Source organism: Saccoglossus kowalevskii, chromosome 2, assembly GCF_978046115.1.
Source record: "Saccoglossus kowalevskii chromosome 2, keSacKowa6.1, whole genome shotgun sequence".
Lineage (NCBI taxonomy): Eukaryota > Metazoa > Hemichordata > Enteropneusta > Harrimaniidae > Saccoglossus > Saccoglossus kowalevskii.
The window spans coordinates 28,196,131-28,220,482 of NC_140642.1; the positions used below are offsets into that span (position 1 = coordinate 28,196,131).

The 24,352-nt window shown below is 34.9% G+C and overlaps 1 protein-coding gene across 1 annotated transcript in view; it reads left to right on the forward strand.

Moving 5' to 3' along the window:
• The first annotated feature begins 3,454 nt into the window (after positions 1–3,454).
• The window catches only part of LOC100375553 (mitochondrial basic amino acids transporter-like), a 31,377-nt gene continuing 10,479 nt past the window's right edge, over positions 3,455–24,352 (forward strand). Inside the window, exons 1-3 of the mRNA XM_078005714.2 lie at positions 3,455–3,926; positions 12,778–12,821; positions 21,374–21,472. Coding sequence (XP_077861840.1) covers positions 3,812–3,926; positions 12,778–12,821; positions 21,374–21,472 — 258 coding nt within the window. The 5' untranslated portion in view covers positions 3,455–3,811. The remainder of the gene's footprint in view (positions 3,927–12,777; positions 12,822–21,373; positions 21,473–24,352) is intronic.

Consider the following 24,352-nt stretch of genomic DNA (forward strand, 5'->3'; position numbering starts at 1 on the left):
ATACTAGCCATGGATTTTACAGTTTTGGAACCCAGCTCAAACGGTACTGAAAATGCTCTTGTTATGACAGATGTGTTCACTAAATTTACTCAGGCTATTCCCACAAAAGACCAAAAAGCTATAACAGTTGCCCGTGTACTTGTCCGTGATTGGTTCAGACGATTTGGTGTACCTCAGCGCATTCACTCTGATCAAGGACGCAACTTTGAGAGCAAAATGATTCAAGAACTTTGCAAAATTCACGGTGTAAGAAAGAGTCATACCACACCGTACCACCCTGAGGCCAATGGTCAATGTGAAAGTTTTGACCGTACTCTTCATGACTGTTTGCCCACACTATTGCCAGCTAAGAAACGAGTACTTACCCGAGCTTACATATGCTTACAATATTACTCCCCATTCTTCTACTGGCTATTCGCCACATTATCTTTTCTTTGGGAGAGAACCAGCTCAACCCATAGACCATCTACTTGGGAATGTGACTGGTGAAGATAATGAAAACCAGATGGAGGAGTGGGTTGCAAAACACCAGAAAAGGCTGTCTGAGGCTTTCGCTGCTACATCAGAGAACACAGAGAGAGAGGCTCTGAGACGAATAGTCAGAAATGATTCCAAGGCTGATATAACTGATTTATCCATTGGTGACTATGTATTCCTCAGAAACAGAACTGTCAAAGGACGCAATAAAATCCAGGACAAATGGGATTCTGAACTGTTTCATGCAGTTGCTAGGTTGGATACAGGAGGTCACACCTATGTTGTTCAGCCTGTAGATGAGGAGCAACCACCGAGAACTGTTCATAGGGGCGAGCTGTTACATGCTAAGCATGTAGTGAAGGACATGAATGTCAAAGAGGTTGAAGAATCACAAGCAGAACTGTCTGGGGATGACTGTAGCAGCACAGATGACGACTTTTGTATTGATAGTGAAAGTTGGGAGCATGTACTAAATCACCCGTCTGATGACGAGAAACCACCCCCTTCTTCTAGTTTAACTGAAAGAGATGTGGGTCCTCCCACTAACCAGGGAGAAGATATGCCAACTTCCACTGAACCAGATCATATCAAAGTTTTGACTGAACCTACTGCCAATGACCAATCTGTACAAAATGATGAACCTGCACCACCAAGATGTTCAACCAGAACCACCGCAGGGTCACATTCAAATCCATTTCATTTACCAAAGTCTGTAGTTAGTGAATCTACTATGTCACATAATATTGATTCACATGTCATGGCTAATTTGGTACAATCACAGTTACTTATGATGCAGATGATGACTTAGCACAAAAGTTAACTTGTATTTAGGGGTCTTTTTAAAATGTTCTATGTTTGGTTGTTGGGACACCAACCTTTTAGCAGGGAAGTGTGTGAGGGCGCAATTATGTGGTATAAACCATTAGTTTCCGCGCATGCGCACTTCTTTCGTTTTCCGCCATATTTGTTTACCAAAAGATGTTACCAACTTTATTGCAAGATTCTATCCGCTGCAATCTGATTGTCATCTTTGCCATCCAGCCGTATTATTGTTGAATTTGTATCTGGTGCTAAGATCTGATATGTTCTGATATTTTGAAGCTAGAAATTGTGAATTGAGGACAGAAATTGTCTTTGTTGCGTCCTGTCGGGGTTTCTGTAGTATATCTTTGTTATATAAACACAGAATATTAGTAAATAAAAAGAACCGGATATGTGATTGGATTCTATGTGTCTTATATCCCAGCGTTACACTTAGAAAATGAAACACCATTTCTATATGGTTTTGAAGCCACGAGCGCGAAGCAACATAAAAAACATTAACAAGCCATGTCTAGCAGACCATGGTCGTACTAACGCCCATGGGTAGACAAAGGACAACACGTTAGAAGTTGACCATTTGATATCATGGCGGGTGCCTGGAAGATTTGCCAACTAGACACGGAGAAAAATATTACATGCAACTTATTACAGAAAAAAAAACTGTTGGCACTATCAAGAAAAAAAAATACACACATAGATACACAAAAATGCACTGTCACCTTTTTTGCCAAGTCAAATGTAAAATGGTTCAAAAGCAAATCGAAACTATAACATGATATTAACTTTGAATACATTGACTTATTGACGCAAGGCTAAAGTATTGTATATATATATATTCATTTTGTTTTTCTTGACCATTGATTTATTGTATGTTTTTTTCATTGATACTAAATTTTGTATAGGTTATACAATGACACGCCGCGAATGACTTCAAAACCATGTATAAAGGGCGTGTCATTTTATAACCGGCTTCTAACATGGCAACAATTTATTCAATGTTACTGGTGTTTTCGTTTTGCGCGGTATAGTCAATCACGATCAGCTGACAAAGCCATGTTCTAAATAACTTCTCTCAATTTATACAGAGAATATAAATCGTGAATCCAGCGATCTGATTGGTGGAGGGCGCATAGCCATGTTAGAAGTGTCAAATAAAATATCTATTCATCCATCTATCTATCTATATATAACTTTAACTTTATTGACATTATTCATTTTGAATGGAACATAGTCCATTTTATAACTAGATAGGGAATTGATAATTACCGTACTGTGTCACACTACCATACTTTCTTTTATAAAAATGCTAAGCTGTATTAATGTGGAAGTGTTGCCCATAATGTATTTAAATTTTGAATCTTCATCCATCAAATGGGAATTAACAGTTTTATTTTTAATTGAGTCAAACAATTTGCTCCTAATTGTAATATGTTGGGGGCATTTCATAACATAATGAATTCATCCTCAATTGAATTTGTGTTACATCTTGTACAGATCCTGTTTTCAACTTTAACCTTTGGCCGTAAGCGCCTGCCTTTCTCAATCATTAAGGGATGGTCACTTATTCTTAGTTTGCATATTCGTTTTCTTATTCCACCATCCTTAACATTATTTATATACTCCTCCATTTTAAATTCTGTTTTGAATAATTTATACGTTCTTAGTTTATTCTTATATATTCTTTTTGTTGCGTTATTTGGCACGCGATACTTCATGTGTCCTTCACGTGCCCTTCTAGTCAGAATTGCGTGTATCACGTGTGACATTTTGCTGATATCGCTATCTGTTGCCGAGCCGATTAACAATGAAATTCACCTATAATCAAATCATCAATGGGTCACTCTGAATAATGACTGCGTTTGCATTACGTCATCGGTACGGTATGTCCTGAAATGACCCGGGAAAGGGTGACCCACAACCCCCATAAACATATAACTTTCATCAAAAAACGGATAGTGATATTTGAGTCAAGTAAATGTACTAACTGAGCAGCGAGTGTTTCTACATGTGACTGGTATGAGAACAAAATGTGAGAAAAAACTGAAAATTATTACACAATTTTAATAAATTTGATTTTGTGGGTTGTGATCAGGACGCCATCAAGTGATCATATTGAGAAAACGTGACCGTGATATGAGCGAAGCGTGCCGCAGCTGTTACGGTTTAGTCTACCCCGTGGGATATTGCTGGCGGTACATACACTATGCCGAGTAATGTGTAGTTATAAAACATTAGTCTTCCAACGTTTTGATAAATTCATGTGTATGAACATCGCGTTTTGACTGACAACGTCTCCAGCTTACATTGCCATTTATTTTCCTCCGGCGCCGTGACCTTGCCATCGTGCTCAGCACATCACTTTCACTGACTCTAGTCATGATTACTATACTTTTTACTGACTTACACTCGCTGCCAACAATTATGGCGCAGCCAGGACGGCGCTAAAAACACTGATCCGGAACAATCACGTTGTGTTTTGTCAGGTCATTCGACGGCGATATTCAGATCATTAATGGAGAGCGAGACAGAAATGAGTTTTGGAGCTGAGGCGACGAATCTCGCTACTCGGGCACCAACTAAAATAAAGTATGAAGTTCTATTAGATTTTGTTGGCGGTTGTTTTGGTGGTAAGTTAAAACGATTATTTATCATCACGTGTGGTATAAAATTGTACTGTTATCATAAATTGTTTGACACATGAACTCGATCAGTGGACATTATCTAGTGCTGGTTATTTTATAATTTCCCCCGGAATTAGTTCCAGCTGATTGCGTCGATGTCAAATCGTACAGGGAAGCATGGAACTATAAACCCCATGAGGGAAGCAACTAGAGCCCCAGTAGTCCAGAGTAGTGATTTGCATAGAGGCCAGACACGGATATTAGTATACTCCCACTCTCCACTGTTAACTTCATGATGTAAAAACAACATTTTAAAAAGTTTACATGTAAAAGTATTATAGATGGAGAGGGAGGTGTATATGAGGGATTATGTGTTGGTGCAGAGGTACATTACTTGGGGTTTGCAACTACGGTGACATTATACCAAGATCCCATTACAATTTCGCTCTCGCATAAGCGTTCCAACTCAGAAAAATGCGAATGCGCATGCCCGAGGTAACTAGGATACTGGGATGTCCAGGTGGATCAAAATAGCTGCTTACGATATGACGGATTACGATAACTATATTTTCTGTATATTTTCGATGTATTACATTTTTTCATTATGAATGTGGTGATACATGTTTTATTGTTTTATTACAAACCGTCTATGTCATGCCAGAAGGTCGTAGCATCAGTCTCGCTATCTACGAGATGAGAGTTGAGTGGGATCTTGGCATGATGTCACCACACAGTACATGCGCGTTGCAAACCCCAAGTAATGTACCTCTGGTTGGTGTTATTAATATGTATAATTTTCAACCTAGTGGTTACAATTTGGCCACAAAAATAAGACATTTAACACAGAAATAAATGAATAAAGACGTTTACAGAGGTGATGAGAAAAAGACGTTTGTAATATAATTACTCTTCAGGATCTGTTATATTATATTTTCTACCAATGTTTGACAAGTACAATTCCTGTCAAAAATGTTTTTTTACATTAAATTTTGCTTTGTACTATTATTTGGGAACTTTAATACAATTCATGTTATAAGGAACATTGAGATTAATACAGTACATGTAGTATTATTTGAAGAACATAAATGTAATTACTGATGATCTCATTGATTTTGTTCAATTTTTGTTAGATATGTTATCAGCATTTGCACTGTTGTGTTGTATGTATTCAAATCTTGAAAATTGGGGTGCTATTCCACATGTACTGTATTTCAAATTATTATGCAAGTATTATTACACACCCCACCATTTATTCATTTTATATCCCTAGTCTTAACAAGGTTGTGATAGTTACGCTGTGTTTAATATGTTGTACTTTTCAGCTAAGTCCAGCAGACTGATTTCATAATAATAGTGTACAGGTTGAGCTGGCACTCCCCACCTCTCTATAACATAATTTGACCTAGAAATATCTAAAGGAAGATTTTACCTTCCATCTGTTTTTAAAGTTTTACAGTCGTGCAGCACCATTTTGGATTTTGCATAAACAAATGATGTATTTTACATAACATAGTAAACATCAGTATGGATCCCTTTTTAAACATTATGTGGTGCATGGCCTTCATACAAGGGGAAATATGTGTAAAAATAATGGATTTCATAAAAAAACAAACATATTTTTCAATAAACTCGTGAACAAGGCTAATAATATACTCATTTTCTGTCATTTTAACTATGTTTGTTCTATGGTTAAAAAAAAGTAAATTCAGAAAGTACAGATTGCATAAATATGGTAACAGGAAGTACATGTAGAAGTGCAGATTCTCATTGTATTTTTTTTTTTCTCGAAGTATTTTTTTTTTAGAACAATGTGCCTGGATGTGCTCATGTGGATTATTGTATTTGTAATGGCACACTAAAATAAATAGTTATGCATATAAGAGTAAATCTTTCAAATGAACATTGAATGCAGTGGTGTTTTTATTGTTTGACACAAGCTAAGCATTCATGCATGGATTTAACTCGTACTTAGCATTTCGTAACTTATGTTAGGTGTTTGCACAGGTTTTTTATTAGGTTTTTTCTCTTTTGACCTCTTTATAGCTCCTACTAGGAGCTGTGCTTGATTGCAACTAGTGTATCAGTTGCCGTACAAATATTTGTCTGAAGTAGTATTGATTTATGTGCAAAAAAAGCAGATAAAAGATCTTGTGGGTCTGGTTAAACATTAATATCTGTCTGGTCCTGAATACTGTAGAAAATGCTGATGTTGCAACTTTTGATCTACAAGTAATTAACTCTAGCTGATTCAAAATAATAATATTGAGAACAATTTACAGCTGCTTTAGTATCAAAGTCTGAAAATTGGGTATAATAATAACCGTGGTGGTAGGGTACGAATAAATTCAAACACTGACACGGGGCACTGGTGTTCTCACTGGCTCTACAACATTGTATTTCTAATCTGTGTGAACCAAGTATTAAATTTATTTAATAATATCAATATTAAGAATTAAAAAGTGGTGTGAAGATATTAAAAAATATTCAAGAGAAGACATAATATTGATACAAGTTGGTGAATACTTAAACATAATATTTGAAGATAGAAATAACAATAACTGACATTTTACTTTAGTTATATATGTATGTATTGTACTTTAATACTAACATTTTATTGCTGTCCACCAATGGAAATTATTTCCAAGGATGCAATAAATTCATTATTATTATATTCACTAGTTTTGTTGCTGTATTGGCTTTTTTGGTATCATTCTTTTGATCAAAGGGAAAAGATATCCACTTGGGTGGCACATACCAGTAGTATATGTTTTCTCTGCTTAGTTGATGAATTTCATTTTGCTGGAAAGCTTGGCCCATCAGTTAAAAAGTCTCCAAAAAACATTAAATACGGTAAAACAAATATATGCAGCCTCTGAGATATCCACTGTTAGCAATGCACATTTTAATTAGAGAATTGAAGATCTCATTAGAAAATGAACAAATCTGAAATCGGTCCATATGTAAATCTTCAGCGCTCAGACAAAGTGGGGGTAAAAAATGACAAAAATATTTATCAAAATTGGAGAAATAATGATATCATCACGAAATGACAAATCTAAGAAAGTTATACCCAAGGTACATACATACATACATGTGTATACACCAAGTATCAAAACAATTCGACTCAGAATTTTGAAAGAGAAGTCAAAAATGCAAAAAGTTTATGCAGACGCTGCCAGTGACGATGGACAATCAGTACCGGTAATATGATTAGCTCTACTCAACAAAGTCGACAGCAGAGCCAAAAAGTGGATCTAAATTATAAATTCATAATAGCTGCTGGCTTAGGAAGTAAAGCAAATAAATACCACGGAATAGACAGCAAAATAGATGACAATGTTAAATAAAAGTAAATATGCACTTCTAGGGTGACTTAAACTCACCAAATTGCCCAGCACATGTCACAGCATGTCTTCTCATCGGCCACTGAACACAGAAGGATTTGCAAGTGTTTTTAGCATGCTTGGTGTTTGTCTTTTGTCCCTTTTTCATATAGGTTTTTAAATATGAATAAAACAGTTTGCAAAAATACCAAATGAATGCATTGCAACTTGCCATATACTGGTCAGCCTGACTGGGATAGTTCTGCTGAAAGTGCACGAAACATTGCTTAAATAGACAAGAGGTGATTTGGTAAAAAACATGAATGACCTTGTAGTAATTTTGTGCATGTGTTTTTGTAATTGAAAGATGGTCAAATCTGTGAATTTGCTAATGTCTACCTCAGCGTTTATGTGTGAAAATATGGTCTAAAATTGTCATAGAAGTGTAAAGAATATAGAAATGGAATAGAAGGTCATCAAATCGAGACAGACAGACAGACAGACAAACATGCATGTAATAAAATGGAAAATAAGATATGAAGATAAATCAATCTGTTCTCATCGTCGTTGTCATTGTTAAAAAATTTTGTGGGCTCAACAACTAAAAAAGTGTTTGTTGTATTGTTTATTGTACGTACATTGTATTATATTTGCCTAAAAACATCTCCAAGTTTTGATATGTTTTGAATGTATTGCTGAAAAAAATGTCTAGAGGTATGTAAATGAGTCTCTAGGTGGTTGTTGAGTGCGGTAACTGAGCGTCTCAGAAGATACGAGTTGAGCGTACGCCCACTTTCAAGTAAGCGTGAAGCCAAACAATGGAAAGCTTGAGTCCGTCACTTTTAAAAGTTATCGTGGGGACAAACCATGGAATGCTGGTAATATAATGAAAGGTATGCTCAGTTTAACATGAAGTTGATACAAGTTCGTTTCAGAGGTCTAACTTAAGTTAAAGAATCCAATCTGGATTCACATAAGCAGGACGTTTGTTAAAAATGACCACATCATATTTAATTAAATATTCACGCAGTTTGAACCCAGTACAGTACATGTGGAATAGCACCACAATTTTCAAGATTTGAATACATACAACACAACAGTGCAAATGCTGATAACATATCTAATAAAAATTGAACAAAATCAATGAGATCATCAGTAATTACATTTATGTTCTTCAAATAATACTACATGTACTGTATTAATCTCAATGTTCCTTATAACATGAATTGTATTAAAGTTCCCAAATAATAGTACAAAGCAAAATTTAATGGAAAAAAAACATTTTTGACAGGAATTGTACTTGTCAAACATTGGTAGAAAATATAATATAACAGATCCTGAAGAGTAATTATATTACAAACGTCTTTTTCTCATCACCTCTGTAAATGTCTTTATTCATTTATTTCTGTGTTAAATGTCTTATTTTTGCGGCCAAATTGTAACCACTAGGTTGAAAATTATACATATTAATAACACCAACTATTTACGTGTAATGGTAGGCATGGGACCAACAATGGAATGAGAAGTGCGCGTGTCAGATTTCAAGTAAGCAGTGTTGCTGCCAGGCTGCGTCATCGCGACATTCTCGCAAAATTCACAGCAATGACGCGTTATTTTACAAACCCTGGGCCACAGTTGACGCACTAAAATAGTGAGCCATGTCGCGCATTTTGCTTATCACTGGGTCATTGCCTTGGTATACTCAGTTCTTTTTGTGATTCAATCAATGTAAAGTAAACATTGTTGCGATTTTTACACAAATTTGATTGGCAGAAAGACGCACTGCGTCGCGGATGTTCCCAACTCACGACGCCAGGGATACTAGTAAAACCCTTTGTTGTTGCCGCGCGTCTACCGAACGTGTAAGTCTGGCGGGTCGGCAACTTACGGCAGGGCGACAAAAGCGTATTACGCTTTTTTTTCCAAGCAATGGGGCTTCAAATTCATTGCAGAAAAGGTCTGAGTCATTAAGTGACCATGATCAAGATGTGAGCAACGCCGAATCGACCGCCAAGTCGCCTGAAGTTCAAGTTGAACAATGTGAACCTTCGTCTAAAAAGAAAAAGACTTTTGAACGCAGATATCAGGCTAGCTGGGAACAAAACCCGAAATATTCCCATTGGTTACAATATGATCGAGAGAAAAATTCCATACAGTGCAAGATTTGCCTTCAAACTGGAAAGTGAAACCCTTTCACTGAGAAGGGAGGCTGTGTGAATTTCCGTACAACAACGCTGGACCGCCACATCAGTAGTGGAGATCACGTGAAAGCAGTTCAAGAAATCGCACTACGTGCAGACTTCAATACCACTGTTCAGAAAGTATTATCCGATAATGACAAAGCAATTATTTCCGCAATGCAGACCGTGTTTTGGCTGGCGAAGGAAGACATAGCAACACGAAATATGAATCGCTGCTGTCATTTCTAAAGTTACAAGGTGTTGAAACCATGGATAAACTCAGAGTTGGGCAGAATGCATCATTAGCCCTGCGTACAGTGCTGTGTGTACGGGGACGCGTTCGGTTCCCCACCACAGCCCTGCGAACTTCCAAAGACAAAGTCCGGGACTTTGAAAAATGTAACTTTTTTAATGAAATAACATGCCCAGCTACCAAAAATGATGATCGATTACCAGATATATCCAGAACTCCCAGTTCGGAGTCCAATTGTGATTGAAATCGGCCACTTTGCCCTAAAAACTATCGCATTCTGTCGCGTGAATGAAATTAAAAATGGCGGCGTTTGGTGAATAATTTCTCCGGTACCTCCGCGTGTCCGTCTTTACTAGTCGTTTTTTAAAGACATTTCAGTTTCAGATAACTTTGTAATGGTTGTTACATGTAACAATCATCATTTCAGCCGATTTCAACCGGGAAACTTCTTATTTTTAACTTGCGCACCAATTACGGTGCGCTCCCGGACTTTGTCTATGGAGGTACGCAGGGCTGTGGTGGGGACATCTATCAACCGAACGCGTCTCCGTACACACAGCACTGTACGCAGGGCTAAATGCATCATACACTTCACGTCAAACTGCCGATGAAATGCAAGACGCGATTGCTGCAGTGATATCCAAGGAAATCAAACAACAATTACGACAGAGTGAATTTCTGAGCGTGCTATCTGATGAAAGTACGGACATTTCTGTCACTAAGAAACTAGTAATCTATGCCAGATTGATCGATGACGATTTTACTCCTAGGACACGGTACATCGGAAATGTCAAAGTCAAAGACGGTACATCGAGTACAATATCTTCATCATTGAAAACTACTCTGTTGGAGGAAAATTGTGTAAAACCCCACCAACTCATCGGTTTTGGCAGCGATGACGCCAGTGTAATGAGAGGAAGGCTGAATGGTGTTTCCGTTCGTTTCCAACGAGAAATAAACCCGTTCATCATTAGTATCCACTGCATAGCTCACTGCTTAGCTTTATGTACCAGCCAGGCAGCGAAATCTGTCGCATACCTCCTGAAATACTCGCAAATTCTCACTGATATTTATTATTATTTTTCAAGATCGGTCGTGCGTACTGAGAGTGTGAAGGAAATTCAGTCAATATTGGACGATCCACTTTTGAAATATAAGGAAGTCCATGATGTTCGCTGGTTTTCATTTTATTCATCACTAGAAACAATATACCGAACTTACGACTCATTGGTAACATATTTCCAGTCCGTTGCAAGTACACAACCAATAGCAAAGGGACTAGCAAAGAGAATGACCTGTTACGAGTTTGTCGCAACAACACACTTATTAATGGATATAATACCAGTTTTAACCCATATGAGTATGGTATTTCAGTCAGCGGATATTGATATTGCCATTGTGCAAGCTTCAATTCAGACAACCACGGCCAGAATCAAAGAGTTGGGCTCAAAAAATGGAAAATATCTCTCCGATGTTGAGCAGATGTCGTCGGCTAATGGCAAGACGTATACCGTGAATGGTCACAATATAAGTGCAACAACAAACCAAAAGAAACACTTTGATAATATCAGATCAGACTTCACTAAAAATATTCTTGACAATTTGGAGGAAAGGTTTCCCCAAGATACTACTACATTAATTAATGCATTTGCTGTTCTTGCAATGCGACCTCTGTCATTTTTGCCCAAAGACCAAGTTGACGTATTTGGGAACACCGAAATAGAAGTCTTAGTCAATCACTTTGGAGCGGCGAAAACCACTGAAGACGGTACTATTATTGAACGCATTGTTGACCCAGATTGTGTTTTGCGTGAGTGGGCTACTGCCAAAGAACTTGTGCTGTCTCAGATGTATCCTAGAGACAAAATGGCAATTTTGTGGAAACTATTGTACACCTATCACCGTGGCTTACTTCCTAATTTGCTTAAACTTGCGAAAATAGCTTTGGTTTTGCCAGTACAAACCGCTGATTGTGAACGCGGATTTTCAGTACAAAATCAAATCAAAACAAAGACACGAAACCGCTTAGAAGCAGAGAGACTTCATGTATTATCACTGATCTCTTCTGAGGGATCATCCATAGAACATTTTCCGTTTGATGTTGCCTTAAACGAATGGAGGCAGTTAAAACAGAGACGTATATTCAACAAAACTTCTTAACTGTTTCAGTCTTGGTAATTAATAACGCAATTGTGTGACTGAGTGCAGAGAGCTCCCTGTTGAGTGTAAGGTTAACCAAAGGTCAGTCATTCTGATAATGTACGTCTTACGATGATGTCACTTTTAATATTAGCTCTGCAAATAATGATACAACTTGACAAGTGGTCTTCACAATAGCACAGTAAAAATTGCATGCTAAGTTTTTTATTTGAGAAATTAAGTTGATTGAAATTGTTAGTAACATAACGTACTTGTCTAGTGTATTTGGCAACATTATGCACTTTATGACATATTTTTATTCTTAACCTTTTACTTACCAATCATCTCAGTGGAACACTAGTAGTAGTTGGTAACACACAACTCTATGTATTGCAAGCTTATTTTTTTATTTGAGAAATAAAGTTGGTTGAAATTGATTTTGAACTGCTTTATTATTGTTCCCCCCCAAAATGCAAATGTCTCACAAAATTAATGTGCATGGGACACATTGTCTCCTCACAAAAAAATCCTGGCTGCAACACTGAAGTAAGCATAAGTAGCCAGTGTATACATGAAATTTGTGAGAGTACTATTTTGATTTACGCAAGATAAATGCCAGGATCGGCCACAATTGTATTTAATAGTAATAGAGATGCAACTCTGATCTTGGTTTTGTCTTGTCCACATAGAGACCTATTTACATACATGCTGTCTATCATCATTTTCTTTGGACCGCTTTTGTATTGTGTAGAAAGAACAGTCAAATATATTTTAATACATGCCATTTCAACAGCATTTAAACATGGCAACAACCAACTCACTAAACAAAAACTAACAAAAAAAACTGGATGAATTGACATTTGAATGGAACTTACTTTGATACTATAAAGTAGCACTTTATACTGTACTTGTGCCCAAACTCACCTAAGGTTTTATCAGATAACTTATCTTTGTTATTTCAGGAATTGCCGGTGTGGTTGTCGGCCATCCCTTTGATACAGTTAAGGTACGTGCTTATTATCTCAACCACTTGTATCCAATAAAAAAACAATATTCCGTCTGTGAATGTATCGCTTTGAATTGTTATCTATCTATTATGTGGGATGGTTCAATAGGCGGTGTAGAGGATAGTGACACATTTTGGCTTACATACATGTATGGGTCACTCTTGAAATAAAAGTGACAATTGATTCATGCCAAAAAAATGTTTGATACAAGGAAATTTCAATTATGTTTACATATATTATGTAATGCCTGCATGATAGCCCTAGCCACATGTGTCAATCGTATTCAAATTTACATAAATATGTTGCTTTGTGAAGTGTGGAATCCATAAAAAACGCACACGGCCACAATGACCAATATCCTCCATCTGGCTGTGGTGTTACATGACTCATCAGTGTCTTTCATATTCAACTCTAATGGTTTAAACAAAATCATTTTGAACTTCTAAAAAAAACCATGACAATGAAGAAATACTAATACAGAAAATAGGAAATATTAAAAGCAAACACAATATGTATTAATTTGAGAGAACTCCCATTTTTCAGGACAAAATGGACTTACACATAGGACATCAAGCTTAATAATGTGAGCAGTTTGAATGTTTAATAATGTCATGAGAATATCATAGTCATAAGTGTTTATTTATATTATAAATTATGATAATAATGTGTAGCTTGGCATGTATAGAGATGCAGTCACCTTCACACAGTTTATAATATATCTCATTGATATCCATAGGTTTCCCGTAGATCATTATTATAAAAATTGATGAAAAATCATGCTGCTGTAAGTTCCATACATACATAGTGACATGAATTGTCTAAATTCCATCCTTTATGTCCTTCTTATTTTATTTATATATATTTATATTTTTTATTTTAATTTATCTTTTTATCTAGATGATAATATAATAAGAAAATTATGATGTATGTATATGTATTACATATTCACAGAATTCCTGCATTAAGTGCTTTTAATGGTATGACCTTCAATGACCTTAAAAATACAATTCTGTCATGAGAGTGATTGATTCATTTATAATTCCATTAAATTTATATCTACAGGTAGTGAAATTTTGGCTTTATAAATAACATGTAATAAATAATTGTCATACAGATGGTATTTCTGTAGTATTTGTAAAAAAGTACTGGTGGCAAAAGACAGATACTTACTGGCTTATAGACAGATAAAGTACCCCAGACCATTCGTCCCGGTGTTATCGCTATCGCCACACGAGACTCCAGCTTGTCTCCTATACAATTTGACTGCGCACATCCAGAAAGTAGATGTAGCTGTGATTGGTGGAATACTAATGAGTTGAGTGTCAATCAAACGCCCACGCTATCTTTAGTAAACAAAGTCACGTGACACGCGCCATTTTAGTTTTGGCAGGCGATTTCAAGGCAGCACGCTTAACCCTTTCGTTCACAGGTTGGGAGATATTAGAATGACTGACAATTTCATGCCACTGTTTTACATTATTGGCGGATTTTTCTGCGCTATCTATCTTTCTCTTACAAACTAGACATAGATGAGACGACAGAGTCGCTCCTTTCACAACGTCGCACTGAATCAAATTGGAAAGACGATTTCCATAAGTTATCCCTCCTGCTTTTCCTGGCTTGAATAAATTCACACACGACTTTAACTGTCCACAAACTCGAAGACTACACGAACACAGTCTACAATAGTCGTCCGCAACAATATGTATGTATTTCTTCGGTGTACTGATGCACGAATGCACCGTGACACGGTGTTTCTCGGGTATCGCCATCGCTGAGAATGCCGCCGGCGCAATTTTTCACCCAACTCGCGATTCTGTTTTGCAACATTTTATCAATATTCCCTTTGACAAAATCGCCGACAAAAGCACCGCTTTGCTGATCTTTTGTTCTATAATTCTTAATGCAAACACCGACCCTAGTAGTAATTAGTAACGTCGCCTAGTACATATGAACGGTCGTCATTGCAAATCGAACATCCTTTTGAAATTTGGACGTCGGGCAGGCGATTTCAAGGCACCGCACTTAAATATTAGCAACATATTTTTCTGAGCGGTTGTTTATTCTCTTTCAAACGAGACATAAATGTGACGACATAGTCGATCCCTTATCCACCGCTAAGAATGCCGCAATGTTTCATTCGTTTTGCAACATGCCACAAATCGTCGAAAAAAACACCACTTCGACGGAAGCTTGCGTAAAAAGGGGGTTAAAACAAGAAAACAAATGCCATGTTTAATACATATCGACCTGTTTTACTTGCGAAAGATAACGGAACATGAACTCGTTTCGTGCGAACAACACACGAACACACCAACAACGTTGAATTTACCCGCTATCTTCCAAATATGGTATATTAATTTATTCAGTTGTTTATTTAGAGTGATGTCCGCGGTCGAATGCGATTGGCTATCGATGTCAGTGCAAAGGTCATATGAATATTAAAATTAAGTGGGCGGAAGGAAAATTGTATAGGAGACAAGCTGGAGTCTCGTGTGGCGATAGCGATAACACCGGGACGAATGGTCTGGGGTACAGATAAAGCTGCTTAGAAAAACATTCTACAAGCATCTTTTATCTATAAAGTATGGGCTCATTTCTGGACAAAAATTACTGTAAAATTGTTGGTTCTCAATTGTACAAAAAGATTGGATGCTTCTAATACAGATTTTACGGTACTTTTGAAAACTAAATTTGGTTTACATAAAAGGCTGTCACACGACAGACAACGTGTTGGTCCTGAAAACGATAATAATAATATTTTATTGACACAACACTGACACAGAATTTGAAGGTACACCAGTATGGTCTCAAAAAAACAAACTAAAATTAAGACATTTTGAAGATAATACATCTAGAAACTATGAAGCTACAAAAATTAAGGTTAAAGGTTAAGAAGAGAATGGCATAATGGAAATTTCAACATAAGGATTATTTAGATTAATTTCAATTTTTAGCTCTGCTGTCGACTTTGTCAGTCGTTTTTATTTTTTCAAATGCTTTGATACTTGGTGTATATGTACCTTGGGTAGACCTCTCTTGGATTTGTTCATTTTATGATGATATCTTAAATTCTCTAATTTTGGGGAATATTTTTGTCATTTTGGTAAAAAGTGATATTTTCAACTTCTTGTTGAAAACCACAAGTCTGATTGCTTTGATATTATAAATGTATAGGTACTACATGTGGACCTCTCTCATATTTGTTCATTTTGTGATGATATCTTCAATTCTATAATTTTGATGAATATTTTTGTTTTTTTTTGGTAAAAAGTGATATTTTTGATTTGTTAAAAACCCCAAGTCAGATTGCTGTTATGTTATGCATATAGGTACTACAAGTAGACCTCTCTCAGATTTGTTCATTTTGTGATGATATCGCTAGTTCTCTAATTTTGAGGAGCTATCTCAACCGAGAGGCTGCTTGTTTTTATAAATACTGCTTTTACATTGTTGTATTTTTGTACGTAAGCCAAATATAGTTTTGTTTTTCACAATATTCACTTTTAACCATTTTACCACCAGTTCCTTCTTTTCATCACAAATTCAAAAAATAATCCTGTTTTTAGTCTGTACCGGTACTTCTCTTTGGGTAAAAACTGAAAATTGACTCAATTTTTGTCTGTTGGCTCCAAAATGATGGTTCATTTCCAGAAATATTGAAGAATATAAGAAAAAGTGCAGAAAAATTTGGGCAAGAAAGTCTGGTTGTAAAAAGATTAAGGTCATTTGGAGATATTGGTTCAATTATGGATGGCAACACAATTTGTGTTTAAAAATTATTATTCATTGGTCATTTTTTACCTTGTATGAAATATAATTTTTTTTGCAGAAAAATGGATAAAATAAATATATGAATAATCTCCTAATTACCTCCTGACCGTAATAATTACTCATCTTATAACTATTGGTACATGCATACATTTTTTTCATATTTTTTATCACCATTTTTTTTTTTAAACCATTGTTGTGCTTTAGATAGTAATTTTTGTAAAATTTGTATGTTTTAAATATGTGTTCTAGTAGTTAGTGTAACAATTTCAATTCCTTCTGAGGAATTTTAAGTATTTCAATAAACAATGTTTTATCACATGTTACAAATTGTGAGATTTGTTCACCATAAGAATCCCATAGGGAATTGCCTAGTAATCCCAATTCCATGTACATGTATATTTAAACCATTTGATCATTTGGTTTAGGAGTTAACAACTATAACCTGATTGTAAAAATGAAAGTAATGTGATAACCCCATGAATTGTATATTAGATCGATTATTGCATGATGGTGGGTTATTCAGTTAAAAACCAATTATATTATATTATATTCATGTAATTGTATTTAAAATTAGTGTATACTGTGATGATGCAACCACAACTCCATATAAAGTATTTTTTACATATGGTAAAAAATCAATAAAAAAAGGCATAAAAATTATTAATTCTAACAGTGCTGATATGATTTGGTGTAAATTAGAAAAACAGTTCTTTAATATTGACAAAGATTTGTATATTTGTTTTATATATAATCCACCAGAAAATTCAATTAATCAGTCAAAGTCTTTTTTTGATCAATTGGAAAAAATGATAACTGGCTATAGTTCTAATGGTTCAGTTCTAATTATGTGTGATATTAATTCCCGAACTGGTCTTCTTCCTGATTAGGTCAAACATGATACTTCCATTCATATCCCAGTTCCTTCAAACTATTTTGTAGATTCTGATACAAATAGATGTAATATGGATAACAAGGAAAATAATTTTGGAGAACATTTGATTGATATTTGTAAAAGTTGCAATATTCGTATCTTAAATGGCAGATTACCTGGTGATTTATGTGGAAAATTTTCTTGTTATCACTGGAATGGGAATAGTACAGTAGACTATGCTATTGCCTCCAATGATATTATTTCAGAATTTGAATACTTTCATGTTAATAATTTCACTATATACTCTGATCATTGTCAAATATCCACATTACTCAAAGTTGGTTATTTGGAGCAAAAGAGTGACAGAAATAACAATTTAAACCTGCCTCCTTCAAAATGGAAATGGAATAAGTTATCTGTTTTCAACTATCACATGAAACTTAAATTGACTGATACCCAATTTCTAATTACTGTAAAATCTGTATTAGAAGCCGCGGCTTCTATTAAAATGGTACAATGCAACAGAGGGGATGCGGCTTGTATTAGAGCATCTACACATATGAGAAATGATGAATTTTTGGTTCTCAATTGTACAAAAAGATTGGATGCGACTTCTATTAGGGATGCGGCTTCAAATACAAATTTTTCGGTAATAACTATAATAAGACTAGTTACAGTAAAACACAGGAGAACATTAACAAGCCACTTCTTCCTTCAATGATATTATCAACCATGCTGCCATTGGAATCTTTAAGAAGCAAACATTTAGAAATACAAGGCAACTTATTATGCAAAAGGGAAAAAACAATAGAAAAAACAAATTAAACTTAAAAAAAAATATTAATCCAAAAACATATTAATACTTTAAACAATCTCCATGCGAATAAATCTAATAAGATATGGAATATTCTAAATCTTATGAAGGAGTCTAATAATCAAGACAAGAAAATTATTAACCATGTCTCGGGCACTGAATGGCTTGATTACTATAATAATATGAATTCAGATAACATGAACTTAAATACGTTTCATGATAGTGTTAAAAATGAATTATTAGAATTTGAAAACAGTGTACCACACAATGATATATTAGATACAGAAATTACGAAAAAAGACATTGAAAATACAAAAAACTAAAAAAGCAGCAGGCTTGGATGGTTTATGTATTGAACTTTTGAAATACAGTTATAATTTCTTCATTGATCGTCTAGTTAAATTGTTTAATTTAATTCATGAATCTTCAATATTTCAGGATATTTGGAATACCAGTATAATTACACATTTATATAAAAAAGGTGACAAACATGATCCCCAAAACTACAGAGGAATAATCTAGTTGTATTGGTAAACTGTTTTGTAGCATAATAAATTCTCGTCTTAATAACTATATTGAAGAGAACAAACTAATCTATAATAACCAAGCTGATTTTAGAAAGAACCATCGTACTATTGATCATATTTTTGTCTTAAAAACTCTAATTTCAAAACAATTATGTAAGAAAAATAGACCTTTTGTATGTTTTGTTGATTTTGCTAAAGCTTTTGATTCAATTTGGAGAATAGGACTTTTTTACAAACTTCTTAAACATAATATCAATGGAAGGGTTTACCGTCTCATTAAAAATATGTACTCTAATACTAAAGCACATATAAAAATATCAAATTTAATTACCCAGAGTTTTGATGTTACAAAAGGGGTGAAACAAGGCTGTGTGATTAGTCCAACATTATTTAATATTTTCATTAATGATATTAAAGACCGCCTTGACAAAACAAACACAGAACCACCAACATTGAATAATACACCAGTAAATTCATTAATATATGCAGATGACATGGCTCTCATTTCCACTACATCAGATGGACTTCAACAAGCTTTGAATGAACTTGAACAATATTGCTCAAATTGGCAACTTAAAATAAACATATCTAAAACTGAAATTGTTATTTTCAATAAATCACCACTGCAAAAAAGATACTTTTTTACTATTGGCAACCATTGCATTAAATGTAATAAACAGTATATTTATTTAGGGATTATTTTCAGTTCAAATGGTAATTTCAATGAGGCAACAGCCAATATAGCAGAGAAAGCTGGAAAAGCACTTTTTGCTATGAACAAAATACTATGGGATAATAAAAATATTAAACTTTCTTTACATTTATTTAACGTTTTTATAAAACCCATCCTTCTATATGAATCAGAGGTATGGGGAAAAAACACGATAGAAAAAATTCATTTGAAGTTTTGTAAGCAAATCTTGCAGATTAACAGGACCTCATGTAATCTAGCAGCAAGAGCAGAATTGGGGCAACATCCTCTTTTAATTGACATCAAAAAACAAATAATAAAATATTGGCTGCATATCATAGAATTACCAGATGATAATCTAACTAAACAAGCATTCTATGAACAAAAAAAGTCATCTATATCAAATAGTTGATTCATTAATCTTAAAACCATATTACAGGAAGCATCATTAGATTTTCTTCTGAAAAGAAAAATCCTCAAAACACAAACAGCAACAATTTGTAAAATTTTACAATCAAATTTACAAAGCAGGTATGTGAACAAGTGGAGAACTGCTATATCAAATGAAAATTCTAAACTCAGAACATATTCAAAATTTAAAACAAAGTATAATTTGGAGCCTTATTTACTTAATTAGAATGGTGAAGATAGAAAAATGTTCACTAAATTCAGGGTTAGTGATCATAGTTTAGCTATTGAAAAAGGCAGACATTCTATCCCAAAAGTACCAATAAATAGCAGACTTTGTCAATTTTGTAATAACTGCATTAAAGATGAGATCCATTTCCTTTTTAGATTGTCAAAAATATGAACAGCAGAGATCTCAGCTGTTACAGAAAATTAAAGTTCCGGCTGACAATAACATTTCTTGTTTCACATATTTACTTTCACATCCAGATAAATTAGTTCAACAAGAGATATCAAACTTTATTTTAGCTGCGACTAAAATTAGAGATTAGATTTCTTTAATAATTTATTTGTGTATTTATTTTTTTATACATATTTATTTGTGAATTTTAAGTACATTCATTCTAGTTATTTTCAAAATATTGTCTTGTTAACAAAAATTCTTTATTGTTGCAAACACCCTATGTAACCTACTATTTTTTACACGGGAACAATAAAGTTCATTCATTCATATGGTGTGATCAACACTCCCTGCCACCCAGGTCAAAGTTCACCTATTGAAAAAAAAAGCTTTTTCACATTCTGTACTAACTAGTTTCTCTATAAAAAGCATCTATTGTTATTCAGGTCATTAGATCACAAATCCATGTCTTTTTCAAGGTCAGGTGCTTATAATCGGTATTCTCCAAAATGCAAGATACAGCCACATTCAACTATTAGTGTGTGTATCAATGAAACTGAATAGTGACCATGGTAGACTCTGGTTATTAATTAGTATTATTAATCTGATGCTAATAATCAGAAATCATTCTGACTGACATTATTAGAAATCATCATCAAAAAATAATTACCGGTAATCTGACATACTTTTTCATGAATTAGATATTAATTAGAAATCATTGATCTAATGTAAATAATCTGATATGTTTTATCAGAAATCATGAATCAAATGTGATCAAAAATCATTATTCAGTTGTCATCAGAAATTATTAATCAGCAATCATTAATCAAATGTGATCAGAAATCATCCACAAGTCATTAATCAGCAATCATTAATTAAAAATGAATTAGACACTTGCATCTTGATATAAAAAAACACAAAGAAGTAATTCTTGGACAAACAAAACTATACTACAGTACAGTTTATTTAATTTATATTTAATTTTTCTTTCAAATACATGTACAGGGCTGTAAACATCCATGTAAGTTTTAATGTTTTCAGTAGAAACAAATTTTATTATTTGCAGGTTCGTTTACAAACTCAGAATGTTCAGAATAATAGTGTTGTTTCAAGGTTAGTTACATCACCATCACCATCATCACCATCTGGACTACAACGATTTCCTGTAAGTATACTTATATATATAATCAGAGGTACATTACTTGGGGTTTGCAACTACGGTGACATGATACCAAGATCCCGTTACAATTTCGCTCTCACATAAGCGTTCCAACTCAGAAAAATGCGAACGCGCATGCCTGAGGTAACTAGGACACTGGGATGTCCAGGTGGATCAAAATAGCTGCCCACGATATGACGGATTACAAGAACTATATTTTCTGTACATTTTCGATGTATTACATTTTTCACTATGATAGTGGCAAGAAAAGTTTTATTTTTTCATTACAAACCTTGAACATTGATATATGTCATGTCAGAAGGTCGTAGCCTCAGTCTCGCTATCTACGAGAAGAGACATGAATGGAGTCTTGACATGATGTCACCATACAGTACTATGCGAGTTGCAAACCCCAAGTAATGTACCTCTGATATAATTTATATAATTTATTTTTAGCTGAATATAAAATCCCAGCTTATGTCACAGTGATCGTCCGTTGTGGCTTGGATCTGAAGGTCATGTTAGGGTCATGGTAGTTTCACCCTGTTTTGGGACTTAATTGTACTTTGTGTTATTTATAAATTTTCAGGAAACATAAAATAAAATAAAGCAAGTAAAACAATGGGGGTTACGCTCGTGATATAGTCAAGAGGGGATTACTTTTTTGACTGTTGTTATGCTAATAGCGACCCAACAACTCACTATCCTTATATGTACATAACCATATATGGATTTAGGACAGGCTCTTCTATCGTTTAACATTATACCCACTCAATGAATCAAACGCCGAGAGGAACGTGTGCGTACACAGGGTGTGCTTGTTATGTGTAATAGCCAATATTCTCAATGCTAAGTTGTTAACGCTCAAGACAAGACTGCATTTTTTGGCAAGGTCTGTCATTGAGTAGAGAACATGGCAATAAAAGGGAAAGGAGCAAGAAAATTACATATTGAATGCTTAACTGCCTTGCAATACTGTTCTTTTTGAATATAGATGGAAACCGATGACTTTTTCAGTAGCGTTCCAGATATTGCAAGATATATATATATAATAATCAGTGATTCACTACTATTGGGTTAAATATTTACGATCCTTCAAAATATTATAGTGGTCATCATGGCTATCCGTTCAACCCAGTACTGACCTTCATCACTGTATAGCGACGCCACTAGCAGAGAAACGGAGGGCTGAATTCCCCGCATTTAGTCCCCGTTCGGACGAAGTCCGAAAACGGGGACTTATAATTTGGTCTCCGTCCGTCCGTGTGTCCGTGCGTCCGTCCGGAGTCATATCTCAGAATCCCTTGGACCGATTCTGTTCATTCTTTGCATGTGCCTAGTACTTTATGTGGGACATATGCACATGCAGTGGTTTAGCGATTCGATTCAAAATGGCCGACTGGCAGCCATCTTGTTTTTTGAAAATGTTGTATTTTGGACATGCTTTGTCAGTTTTCATTCAAACTTGGTACATAGATTATACATGTTAGGATACATGTCCATGATGATTTATTTCACAATTGGATCAAAGATGGCCGACTGGCAGCCATCTTGTTTTTTGAAAATGTCGTATTTTGGACATGCTTTGTCAGTTTTCATTCAAATTTAGTACATAGATCATACATGTTAGAATACATGTCCCCGACCGTTCGTGAGTTCCTGAGTTTGTCTGTCCGACCGTCTGTGTGTCCATCTGTCCGTGTGTCAGTCTATCCAACGTCATATTTCAGAATCCTGTGGACCAATTCCGTTCATTCTTTGCATGTGCCTAGTACCTTATGTGGGACATATGCACATGCAGTGGTTTAGCGATTCAATTTAAAATGGCCGACTGGCAGCCATCTTGTTTTTTGAAAATGTTGTATTTTGGACATGCTTTGTCAGTTGTCATTCAAACTTGGTACATAGATTATACATGTTAGGATACATGTCCATGACGATTTATTTTGCAATTGGATCAAAGATGGTCGACTGGCAGGCATCTTGTTTTTGTATTTTTATGCAGTATCTTGGACGTGCTCTGTCAGTTTTCATTCAAATTTGGCACATACATGTACTTTATACATGTTAGGATGCATGTCCATGACAATTCGTTTCAAAATCTGGTCAAGGATGGCTGATTGACAGCCATCTGACTTTTTGGCCTACTATATTTCCACAATTTATGTACCATTTTCATTCATATTTAGCACATACATCATACATATCAGTGTGTTTCATAATCAGGTTAAAGATGGCTGAATAACGACTGTTTTTATTTTGGCCATATTACTATGACACGAAACACGTGTTTTGATGTAAATAAACAATCTGTTGTATACGCCACTTGGAACTCAAGTTTCAAGGACATGCTCGCGACAACCCCTCCGCTTTAATATGACGAGCACAAAGAGAACTTAACGGGGACTGTGTCATTTTCAATGACTTGTTCAAGATATAAATTTTCTATTTTACGCATTATAATAATAACTTTATTACACTACCGAACCATCAGCGGGTTCAGTATGATAAATAAAATAAAGACTGAGTTAAAAATAAATGTTAAAAACAATTACTAGAACTACCGGTAATACAATTTTTTTTTTCGAACAAGGACAAGGAAGGCAAAATGCCGTTAGTCTCACGATGGGTCGATCGCGATTTTCGGTTTGTATCAAAAGCACAACTCACAAATAAATAAGAATTTGATAGGAATTAAACAAATTTCAATCGTTGGCGTGTGTAAGGGCTGAACCACTTACTATCATTGATTCCAAGCCCAGACCGGACATTAAACCGTGATGTTTTTATTTCTTTTTCTGGATGTTGTGCTTTGCTTTGTTTACTAAATTTTGTTTTGTTTTTCTAATGTACATTAAATATCTAATTAATGCAATAATTAGGCAT